We start from the raw sequence: 13,533 nt of genomic DNA, 5'->3' as shown, positions 1-13,533 counted from the left end.
CCAATTCCTAACATTCCTACTGAATAAAATAAAATATGAGAACAAGTGACTTGGTAACAATCCCGTCCTTGTCTCTACAAAACCACCTATAAGCTGAGAAATAATACATATGTATATAATAATAATAATAATATAAACATATATATAGATAAATATGTATTATTGTCATACTACCTATATGGCATATTAAAATCGAACTACTGACAAAATATAGATAGAATCATAGGAGAAATTATAGATAGAAGCGTTATAATAAAATACTATCTCATTTGTCTACTTAACTATAAGAATTAAATTAATACCCAGTACCTACATCTTAGCACCTAACATTTATGTATTTACAATTTTCCAAATGAGACTTAAGAGAGTAACTTAAAAGTAGGCGTTAATGTATTTTAATCTTAACAATACATTTGAGTTAGAGTGTTGGAGACAGATTTTACCTATGACCTACTATTAACACGTTGGCTTAGCGTGGTATTGAATTAAAATAAATTCTCGTTACACAGCGACATTTAGTCCTAAACTAAAAATAAATTAATTAAAAAATTGTACTATGGGCACTAGACAGAAAAACTTACTTTTCCTTTGTCAATACATACATATCATACATAGAAAATACTCAGATCAGTACAAACAGTCGGACTCATGAATAGAAATGTTTATGTGGAAATCGAAGCAACGACTATTTCTTTATTAAATAAATATTAATGGAATGGTAACCCATCGGTGAAGGATGACAGGTAATAATGAAAAGGCAAGTCAGTTAGCCTATCGTAATGAAATACACCTGAAATTCAGCACGATAGTTTTCGGGAAGGACCAGATGGAGGTAGACGTAATAGGATATATTGCTCGCAATGGAACTGGTAGTCCGCATTACTAATACATAAATGATAGGCGCTAATGTATAGGCACTAGGTATTTATTTAATTCTTATACCTAAGTAGACATATCATCATCGTCTTCTTCCTACCCTTATTCCGATTATTATTTGGGGTCGGCGTAATGTTTTTTTATCCATATTACATAAAAGATTTGGCTTATAGTTTTACAACCGACCGCCTGCCTGACGTCAACCCTCTTTGGGAATTGGCCCATCGTGACGAATTCAACGATAAATTAATCACGCTAGTTTCCAGGGAGAACCGCGTGGAGGTCGATCTATTAAGGTTTATTGATGGCAATGGGGACTAACCTCCCCATTACTAACAATCCCCCCCCCCCCCATAAAAGCTAGTAATACCATAAACATGTTGTGAACTCCTACAATTGTGTACGTAGGAAAGGGATTGTCCAGTCCAATTACTGCAAAATACACCCTATCACTCCACTCGGTTTCCCCTGAAAACCATTGTGGTTAATTCTTGTTGAATTCATCATGTTGGGCTAATTGACCTGCTTTCATCCTCACCTATCATCTCTCATTGATGCCCCGCCAGCGTATGCCGTTAGCGCAGACGAGGTTACCATTCCATTATCATCCATTTAATATTATATTTAATATTATATATATATATATATATATATATATATATATATATATATATATATATATATATATATATATATATATATAAGGTATTCATTTAAATTCTGAGGTACCATTTCTCTAGTCCTATTCTATCCTGACAAATTCGACTAGAATTTATCAGGATGGGCAAACAGACCTGCTTTCATCCTCAACTGTCTTTTCTCACTGGTGCCTCGCTAGTGTATATCTACCAATAGCACAGACGGGGTTACCATACCCATTGTCACCCATTAAAAAAAAAAACCTCTGCTTAGTTTGTGACTAGATGGCGCTATGTAATGGTGCAGTGATGTTAATTTATTCACCAAAAGTAGCTTTAAAAATTGATAAATGTTAAATATAATACCATATACTTCGTAATATATATAACTAGAGAGAGACTTCATACTATAGTCGCTTGCTTGGGTACCGACCCATTCGTGTTCCTGTCGTGAAGCAGTTGGTTTTGCAGGACTGTGTTTCAGTTTGAAGAGTGGGTAGTGTGGTAGTGAACTTACAAAGTACAGAGGCATAACATCTTACTCCTCAGTAATGACAACAACGCATGAAACTCTGTTATATTCATGATACGGTTTATGTCTATAGGCTATGGTTACTGCTTTTCATCAGGTAGCCCGTCAGCTTGCTAATTTGCATAAAAAACGCGCGCATTACCGCCTTGAAAAAATCTCTTTACTCCCTTTTGAAAATCCCCTAAATGTACTAGTAACATGAGAATGAGATAGCAGTTGAAATTTAATAACGGAGGGATCGATTATATCACTATTCTGGTATCACACAGTATATAATTCAGGTTATTATATACTGGCCACTTATGGCTCGGTACTGAAAGATTTGAAATTGCGTTTCCGTTCAATTTAGTACATCCATTAGCACTCTTTGCTTCCGTTTCGTTGTGTGCGTAACTCAGGTGATCCATAGTGTAAAAGTTAAAAGTATTTTTAAGGACAAGTGTGAAAAGAAACTTGACATTTAAAAGTATTCTTAAATATAAATTAAATTTGGATTTGAATTATGTCGTTAAATTATTTTTATAAAACTAGAATAATGATGACAGGAAGTAGTAATTGTCTAGGCGACAGTCAATACTCTGGGCACAAAAGATACCGTAGACATCATAGAACACACTGTAATCTCTTATATTTGTTATTCCTGAGGAAATGATCTTTATGCCCCGAAATTTAAATGCCATACCCTACCTTTTAGACTGAAACACAGCCATGCAATAGCAGCTACTTCACAGTAGAAACACGAGCAGGTCAAACACTCTAGCAGGCGACTTTTGTACAAAGTCTTCCAATGATAAAATACATATACTACAAACTATACAGAAAAACTATACAACAAATTATACAGAAGATCGAAGAGCATAATCTACCACTGAGACTGTAAGAAAGCCTTTGAATTCAGTCGAGACGTGGGCGTTGTGTCCGTCCGGTGGTGCCAGATTGTCTATCGCTATATCGAATTCTTGAAGTGTATGTTCAATATAACTACGGTATTTATCCGACTACAGACAAAATACGGAACCCATTCAAGTGCAAAAAGATGTCAAACGAGGTGATATTATATCCTTAGAATTGGCATAACATTCAAACTTAAATATCGTGTCTAAATCTATTAAAGCATTAGTGGGTACATCTACCTTATATGGAGTTATAAGTCGTGAACTTATCAATATTACATTATTTGTAATATTTTATTTTACGAAATTTTGCTTGAATAGAATAATTAAAAAATATTTTACGCTACTGAATATTTTTGTCTGTGTTTTATTCGAACAGAAACGGAAATCGTTGAAAATATCGTTACATCCCCAGCACAACTTCGTTTTCGCACAATATTAAGTATAAAGGGAAACGTAACATGTTCCAACAAATGATATTTTAGCATACATTTTTTTTTCTCTCGGAATCCTCTGAGTAAATGTTTATTAATAGCGGAAGATGTGGCCTCCGATTTAAAATCCCCTTAGGAAAAATAAACCTTTGAACCTGCACTGGCTCTTTTGTACGCACTTTGCCCTCCTGCCTAATTTAAATAAGGTATTTTATTTACAATGTAACAAAAATATAATAACAAGTACCTTATGTAGGATAGTATGTGAAATTTATATATAAATGAAAATATTCTGATGTAATTATGTATGTTAAAGCATTAACAATATGCAATTAATATTATTCACTCCTGCGTATAATGAAGCGGTTTCAGCGGTAAAACCAATGGACGACTGCTAAGTTAAAAATAGATAATCACGCACAACATCAACCAGTCACAAGAGCCGCTCATCACGACATCGCGAGAACGCCAATCATAACGCAGGAGGAATTTACATGACCTTTCAGGTTTTCAAAATTGTAACCGACTCGCAAAACAAAACTTCAACGCACAACATCAAATTTATATTACATCAACGCTTCAAATTATTATCTATTTTATTTACCCTAGTTAAATCGCTGCAAATACTAGGTGTATTTATTCATCATCATCATCATCATCTGTTCATCATCAAACGCAAGCGCACATCATTAACATAATTTTTGGTCCTTCGAGCCGGATCTTCAGAAACCAGAGCATATTTTTGGACCTTCGTTCCGGGATCTTCAGAAACCAGAGCATACGTTGGACCTTTGTTCCGGGATCTTCAGAAGCCAGAGCATACGGTGGACCCCAGTTCCTGGACCTTCAGAAACCAGAGCATACGTGGACCCCCGTTCCTGGACCTTCAGAAACCAGAACATACCTTGGACTTCGTTCCTGGATCTTCAGAAACCAGAGCAACGACCAGTGGAGGAATATTGTTGGATAGAAGACGCAAGCTGGACACGAACATCAATAAAGCGCAGTTCGGTAAACGTACCAGCCAAGATATCCCACAACCTTCCCTTTCGTTTGTGTTAATACCGTGTTTACTATACTTCTAGTGCCGTGTATTAACATTCATAGCATCACGCAGACCGCATTCGGTACCGGTCAGAATAAACAACGCATCGGATTCGCAAATCGTAAGTACCCACATTCTTTCCACAAACCACAATGATGGATCAGGCTAACCTATCTATTCCCATTAAGTCCCCTACTAGATCCCCCAGTAAGACTAGTAGTGAAATAAATGTTTATATACGCAAAAGGGGCGTGATAAAAGGTAGACTTACTAAATTACAAAAATATGTAGAATCAGTATGTTCCCAACAGGCATTATTTAAAAAAGCTGAATTTAAGTTACGCATACAAGGTGCTTCTTCTCTTTTAACCGACTTTAACGAAGTTCAGTCTAAAATTGAGGAACATTCTGATGATATCGATGAACAATTAGAGTGTAGAGAGGAATTCGAAACCAGTTATTATAGTGTGATTGCTAGGGCTGACAGTGTGCTATCTGACGATAAAATCTCTGAACAATCTCATCAGGGACCTCTTAATATGGTCAAACTACCGACCATCTCCCTACCCAGTTACGATGGATCCTATGAGAATTGGTTAGAATTCAGAGACATTTACCTATCACTAATACATAACTCTAAAGAAATAACCCCTATTCAAAAATTTCATTATTTAAAATCGTCATTGAAGGGTAGTGCTGAATTAGTTATAGATTCACTTGAATTTTCAGCATCTAATTATTCCGTCGCATGGGAGTTACTGATTAATAGATATGATAATAGCAGATTATTAATTCACAATCATGTCAAGGCACTATTTTCAATTCAGCCACTAACAAAAGAATCACCGGTATTATTGCGAAAGCTTGTTGATACCGTCCTAAAAAATATCCGCGCATTAAAAATTCTCGGCGAACAAACAGAACACTGGGACACACTAATTATTTTTATAGTGGTCTCCAAATTCGATTCGAATACTGAACGTGAATGGGAGCAACACAAAACACTCCTATTCTCACTTAACACCAGTGCATCTGAAGGTCAATTGAAAGTTGATAGTCTACTTGATTTTATTTCGCGTCGAGCAGACATGTTAGAAACGTTATTAAGTACAAATCATAATTTAACGCACAATATTAATAAAAAACCAACTCATAACTCATCGCAGAGGGTACACTGTAACGTTTCTTCCATGTCCACGAATAAATATCAACAATATACACCTGTACACCGTAAACCTTGCCCCATGTGTCATTCTAAACATTCATTATATTCGTGTCAATTATTTTTAGATTTATCAATTGCCGATAAATATAAATTAATTACACAAAATAAACTATGCGAGAACTGCTTACGCTTCGGACATTCCGTCAATGACTGCCGGAGTGGTTGTTGTAAACATTGCTCGAAAAAACATAATTCTATTTTACACGAACAAAAGAGCGCTTTAGCACTATTCACATTAGATGGCAAATCGCATGTGCCCTTATCGACATCGAGTAATGACTCAGTCTTATTGTCCACTGCCATGATTGAAGTTTGTGACGAACGTAATAACTATCACAGCGCACGGGCGCTACTGGATAACGGTAGTCAGCGATGTTTCATAACAAAATCGTTTTGCGAGAAAATAGGCACGCCATTAATACAGTCCACTCATACCATAAAGGGTGTAGGCAGCGCGGTAACACAGTGCACGCAGATTTGTAACATCATCATCAAATCCCTGTGTAGCCCCTACACCACAAATATACAATGTTTAGTTATTCAGAATATTACATCAGATTTACCATCAACATCAATTAATATAAATAATATTCGCATTCCGACTCACGTACAGTTAGCCGACCCATCATATCATGAGTCACAACCGATTGACATTTTAATAGGTGCGGACTATTTCTGGGATCTCCTTGACGAAGGAAAGATTCGTTTAAAGAATGGTCCATTTTTACAAAATACCAAATTGGGATGGATCATATCGGGGCCCATATATAACAACACACACAAACATTCTCAGGTTCTTTGTAATTTTACCCACTCACTAGACACACAGGTGAGAAAGTTCTGGGAACTTGAGGAATTTCCTAGGGCTACTGATATACATAGTGATGAGGAAAAGGCTTGTGAGGAACACTTTATTAAAACTACAACTCGCACAACAGATGGTAGATTTTGTGTAAGCATCCCCTTTAAGATTGACCCTCTCTTATTGGGTGAGTCATATTTACAAGCAAAAAATCGTTTTTACGCACTTGAAAGACGATTACAACACACACCGGAATATAAGGAATTATATGTTTCATTCATGAGGGAATATATTAATTTAGGCCATATGTCACAAGTACATACATACAATACTCCACACTACATATTGCCGCATCATGGAGTATTTCGCGCACATAGTACATACATAATGTACGGGTGTTATGTCTGACAGAACATTGGCTTAAACAATATGAAATAATTTGTCCTTTTGAACATTATAATATAGCTAGTTTTTTTGCTAGGAACAATGCCATTCATGGCGGGTCAATTATTATTTTAAAAAATGATGTAGAATATAAAAACCGTCAAGACATTGTAAATATTTCTATTGAGCAAACAATTGAACTATCTTGCGTAGAATTAGTTACTTGTATAATAATTTGCGTTTATCGTCCGCCATCGGCTTGTTTTGATTCTTTTGAACTGGCTATGGAGGAAGCATTGAGACGAGTCGCACGGAGGAATAAAACATTATTTGTATGTGGCGATTTTAATGTTGATTTATTATCGGAATGCTCAATAAGCTTAAGATTGATTAACTTATTTAAATCATTTAATTTGCACAATCTTTTTTTAGAACCCACTAGGGTCGCAGGAAATTCTGCCACTTGTATAGATAATGTTTTTTGTAATTGTGAAGTAAAGGTGAAAATGAATTTCGACTGTCTTGGATCTGATCATTACGGACAAAAAGTTATAATTGAAACTAAGGGATCCAAAGGGACTCAAACAATTACATGCAGACAAATAACACAAAAGAATTTGGCACGTTTTAAAAATAAAATTGAACATAAAATATCTAGTGTCATAGTACCTCAATATGACCCGGACATTGTATGTGAACATATTTTTAATTTAATTGAACATGAAGCTAGCAGTGAATTTAAAACAAAAACATTTTCAACTAGTGTAAAATCAAAGTTTTGTGACTGGGCCACGTTTGGTATTTATAAGTCTAGGGCTAATCTTTACGAACTTTACGAAAAACGAAGCTATATATCCGATCCCTTATTTCATGAACATGTAAAATCTTATTCGAAAATATTTAAAAAGGTTTGTCATACAGCTAAGTCTCTCTATTTAGGTAAAATAATAACTAAATCTAAAGATAAAATAAAAGCCACTTGGAAAGTAATAAATAGCGAAACTGGAAAAGTTAATTTTCAAAATAGCAAAATAGCTTTAAATATTAATAACAAATTGGTAAATTCCGACACAGAGGTCGCGCATACATTCGAATCTTATTTTACTAATATTCCATTAATTACGACACAGGCTCTAAAATCTTCCCCGTCTGCTGCTGAAACTTTACTAACAGACAATGTTAGCAAGTCATCAGCTGTATTTAACTTTAGACATACATCATCAGTAGAAATAATGAAAATATTCAAACAACTTAATAATAAAAAAACAGAGGATCTATGGGGTATATCTGTTAAAATACTGGATAGTATAATGGAAATTATTGCGCCCTCTCTTGCTTTTATTTTCAATAAATGTATAGATGAAGGTAAATTTCCTAACATAATGAAAATTAGTAAAATCATACCGCTTTTTAAATCTGGAGATAGGAGTGACCCAATAAATTATAGACCTATATCCATACTCCCAGCACTCAGTAAAATTTTTGAAAAAATAATCCTTATGCAACTTGTCAGTTATTTCAATTTAAATAATTTAATCCACAATAGTCAATTCGGTTTTTCCAAAGGTCGTTCAACTACAGACGCAGGTGCAGAGTTGCTTAGACACGTATTTGCTGCATGGGAAACTAAAATGGATGTGATAGGTGTTTTTTGTGACCTTTCTAAGGCTTTTGATTGCGTTGATCATAATACATTGCTAAAAAAACTTGTTTTTTATGGCGTCAAAGACAATGCTTTAAATTTAATAAAATCTTATCTATCTGATAGAATACAGAAAGTGAAGATTAACAACGCTACGTCTGACGGGTCACTTGTGCAAATGGGTGTACCTCAAGGATCTATTCTCGGTCCATTTTTATTCCTAGTTTACATTAATGATCTCCCATATGCCATGCAGGATAGATGCGGCATAGTATTGTTTGCAGACGATACTTCATTGATTTTTAAAGTTAATAGAATGACTAATAATTATGACGATGTAAATAGTGCTTTGCGGCGTCTCTTGCACTGGTTTACAACTAACAATCTTATGTTAAACGCTAAAAAAACAAAATGTGTTAATTTCTCTCTATCTAAAAGTTTTAATACTAATTGCAATATTAAATTAAATGACGAATCTCTCGAATTTATAGAATCTACTGTCTTTCTAGGAATCACACTAGATAATAAAACACAATGGGGTGCACAAATTCAAAGCCTTGCAGCGAAACTAAGTTCAGCAGCTTTTGCCGTGCGTAAAGTTAGACAGTACACTGATACTGATACTGCTAGATTAGTCTATTTTAGTTATTTTCATAGTTTACTCTCTTATGGAATATTACTATGGGGAAAAGCGGCAGATATTAAGAATATATTCATATTACAAAAACGTGCCGTTCGAGCGATCTACTGTATGAAGAGTCGTGACTCATTAAGAGAGAAATTCAAAGAGGCAAATATTCTCACCGTTGCTTCTCAATTTATATATTCAAATATTCTATATGTTCATAAAAATCTTGACTTATTTCCAAAAAACAGCAATATTCATAATATTAATACTAGATTTAAAGACAAACTTGCTGTCCCCAAGTATCGTTTAGAAAAAGTTAATAGGTCTTTTATGGGAATAGGTATAAAAATTTACAATAAGATACCAAAGGATATGTTGGAATTACCCTTAAATAAATTCAAAACATCTGTTAAATCATATTTACTGAGCAAAGCCTATTACTCACTAAACGATTACTTGAATGACGAGTGTGCATGGCAATAGTTGTTCATGCACTGAATTTTCATTTAATGTTAGACATAGACACCTATATAAATATACATTGTAAATAAACTGGCTTTAAAAAAAAAAGTAATTCAATTGAGTTTCTTGCCAGTTCTTCTCAATTGGATCTATATACCGAACTGGACGGTAGGGTAAATATAAAATTATAATGTAAAAATTTGACGTTCATAAGCGGCTAAAATGTCCTACATGAATAAATGATTTTTGAATTTTGAATTTTGAATAGCACTACAACAAAACTACGAGTTGTATTTGACGCGAGCGCGACGACCACCTCAGGTAAATCGCTTAATGACTTACAACTCGTAGGTGATGCTATACAGGGTGACTTAATTGCCATTTTATTACGTTTTAGGCAACATCGGTGGGTAGCGTGTGCCGACATCGAAAAGATGTATCGGCAGGTATTAGTGAATCATAATCAACGCGACTTACAATTAGTATTATGGCGCGAAAACCCCACAGATGAGTTAGGTATATATCAACTCAACACAGTGACATACGGTACAGCATCGGCACCTTTCCTCAGCGTCCGTTGTTTAAAGGAGTTGGCGTCCAAAAGCTCAAATGAAGAAGTTAGTAGAACTATACGTGAGGATTTCTATGTCGACGATTTAATCACTGGTTCTTCTGACAGTGTTGAACATTTAATTCAACTTTGTGAGGAGGTTAATAAAATCTTAATGTCAGGCTGTTTTCCACTACGGAAGTGGATATTCAATTTTAGCCAAGAGTCAATTCCATCACATAACTCACACGCATTAAAGGAGTTGTCTCTCGATAAAAATACACAACAAAAAACGTTGGGCCTTGCATGGTGTAATCAGTCTGACACGCTTAACTTTTGTACAGAATTTAGTATTGATTATGAAACATTAACTAAACGCGTCATACTGTCAAAGATTTCTAAAATATTTGACCCGTTAGGAATGCTCAGTCCTTTCATAATTATAATTAAAGTTTTATTACAAAAGCTGTGGCTACTAAAGCTCGACTGGGATGAACCGTTACCCAGTGATATCATTCGACAATGGGAACGATTTGTTGACGACACCCCATTGCTTGCTAATATACACATACCGCGAAACGTAATAGGTAATAATCCATCGCGCATAGAATTACACATTTTAGACGCATCTCAGACGGCCTACGGTGCGTGCGCATATGTACGCAGCATATGTGATGACGATGAGATCACTGTCAGATTGTTGTGTTCAAAAGGAAAGGTCGCCCCTATAAAACCTACCAGTATCCCGCGGTTGGAGCTGTGTGGTGCTCTGTTAGGTGCTAGACTGTTCGAAAAAATACAACAATCACTACGGTGTCAATTTAGTAAGGTAGTTTTTTGGACCGACTCGACTATTGTTCTCGCTTGGTTACGAATGAACCCTAATTTGCTGAAACCTATTGTTCAAAATAGGACCGCTGAAATACAAGAGTTGACAAGTGACCATACATGGCGCCACGTATCAGGCAACCAAAATCCAGCAGACATAGTGTCCCGTGGATCCTATTTAGATACATTACATAGTTGTAAATTATGGTGGGAGGGCCCCCTCTTTTTATTCGACATTACTTATGACGCATCAAAGGACAACTGTAGTGAATCTAAGACTAACACGGACTGGTCAGTGTTAGACTTGCCTGAAATCAAGTCAAAATCAGTACATTGCAATCACATTACACATCAAAACAATTGGTTTCCATTCCATAGATTCTCTCAACTCAATCGCATGACACGCGCCTGCGCCTACATGTTACGCTTCATACACAACACAAAAAATAAAATTAATAAACGGACAGGTGTGTTGAGTGTCAATGAGTTGAACGAATCACAACAGAAATTAGTATATTTTGCGCAATTAGAGTCCTATTCCGACACCTACGATATATTAAATAAACACGGTCAATTAAATAATTCGCACAATTTATCAAATTTAAATCCATTTATCGATAAAAACAATTTAATTAGAGTGGGCGGTCGACTTAGTAATTCTACTTCATTTTCTTACGATAAAAAACATCCCATATTGATACCAGCTAAACATCACTTCACAGTACTACTGTTTCGTGCAGAACACAAGCGGCTACTACATGCAGCGCCACAGGCTCTCTTGTATGCGATAAGGGAAACGTGGTGGCCTGTTAGTGGACGGAATGTTGCTAAACAAACTGTTTATAATTGTGCCAAATGCGCCCGATTTCAAGCCAAACCCCTCACACCGCTCATGGGTAATCTACCCATACAACGCGTAAGCCCAGGATTTGCCTTCATGTATACAGGGGTTGATTATATGGGTCCAGTTTATATTTTAAACCGCAAAGGTCGAGGTGCACGCATTGTAAAGGCATATGTTGCAATTTTTATTTGTTTCACTACTCGTGCAGTTACTTTAGAGTTGGTAGGCGATTTGTCAACAGATGCATACTTGTTGGCTATCAATCGGTTTATTTCTCGTCGTGGTAAACCGTCTGATATATTTTCTGATAACGGCAGAAACTTTGTCGGCCTTATGAACGAATTTCATAAGTTCCTCTCTAATTGTTCACAAGATATTTTAAATTACGCTACTAGTCACAGCATAAATTTTCATTTTATACCTCCTTATTCTCCTCATTTCGGTGGTTTGTGGGAAGCAGGGGTTCGGTTATGTAAGCATTCTTTGCGAAGGGTAGTCGGGAATTTACATTTAACGTACGAAGAGTTCAACACGGTATTAACTCAAGTAGAAGCTGTCATGAACTCTCGTCCCCTTAGTCCTATGTCCACGGATCCTCATGATTATCTTCCATTAAGCCCTGCTCATTTCTTGGTTGGTCGTCCGCTGACCGCACCACCGTGCAACGATCTTCAAGACGCCGCGCCAACGAGTTTGACACGATATCAGCGTGTGGAACAAATTCGCCAACATTTTTGGACAAGATGGTCCAAAGAATATATATCCGAGATGCAGACAAGGAATAAATGGAAAACACGTCAAGCAGACTTAAAACCAAATACATTAGTACTCATCAAAGATGACCACTTACCTCCATTAAAGTGGCATTTGGGTCGTATCGTGTCCACTGTTCCAGGCAGCGACGACGTATCAAGAGTTGCTGATATAAGGACCGAGTCAGGCATCATTCGGCGGGCATTCTCAAAAATATGTCCTCTCTGGGAGGAAGACTTGAAAGCAGAATCTTTCAAGGCCGGGGGCATGTTAAAGCATTAACAATATGCAATTAATATTATTCACTCCTGCGTATAATGAAGCGGTTTCAGCAGTAAAACCAATGGACGACTGCTAAGTTAAAAATAGATAATCACGCACAACATCAACCAGTCACAAGAGCCGCTCATCACGACATCGCGAGAACGCCAATCATAACGCAGGAGGAATTTACATGACCTTTCAGGTTTTCAAAATTGTAACCGACTCGCAAAACAAAACTTCAACGCACAACATCAAATTTATATTACATCAACGCTTCAAATTATTATCTATTTTATTTACCCTAGTTAAATCGCTGCAAATACTAGGTGTATTTATTCATCATCATCATCATCATCTGTTCATCATCAAACGCAAGCGCACATCATTAACAATGTAATTAAATAAATAAATTAATAACAGTATTTTTTATTAAAATATTTCACTTCTAGAAAATAAAGTATATTTTGTTTCTCAGAAAAAATGGTAGCTTCAATAATTTAAAAATTAATATGGGTATTAATATATGCCTATATTTTGCAAATATATTTCAGAATATTGGTCCAGAATGTACAATACAATAGCGTAACATAGCCAAAAAAAATTGAATTTTTTTTTTAAAAAGTACTTAAAATTAAATAAAATATGGTTCTTACTTTCAAATTAGATATTTTCTTTAAATAGATTTTCCTAAAAACATCATTATGTTATTTTTGTAAAGTATTGTTGTTAGTTT

The 13,533-nt window shown here is 35.6% G+C and overlaps 1 protein-coding gene across 1 annotated transcript; it reads left to right on the top strand.

The window, feature by feature from the left end:
* Positions 1-3,699: 3,699 nt before the first annotated feature.
* On the top strand, positions 3,700-13,164 carry LOC128201789 (uncharacterized). Its single transcript, XM_052899739.1, has 5 exons — positions 3,700-3,747; positions 4,088-4,384; positions 4,730-5,013; positions 9,830-11,257; positions 11,576-13,164. Exons 1-5 carry the CDS (start codon positions 3,700-3,702, stop codon positions 12,816-12,818), a joined length of 3,300 nt encoding a protein of 1,099 aa, XP_052755699.1. The 3' UTR covers positions 12,819-13,164.
* Positions 13,165-13,533: the final 369 nt, after the last annotated feature.

Source organism: Galleria mellonella, unplaced genomic scaffold (assembly GCF_026898425.1).
Source record: "Galleria mellonella isolate WM207_F2 unplaced genomic scaffold, CSIRO_AGI_GalMel_v1 utg63, whole genome shotgun sequence".
NCBI lineage: Eukaryota > Metazoa > Arthropoda > Insecta > Lepidoptera > Pyralidae > Galleria > Galleria mellonella.
The sequence above is the reverse complement of the archived record's forward strand: the minus strand, read 5'-3'. Positions and strand labels throughout refer to the sequence as shown.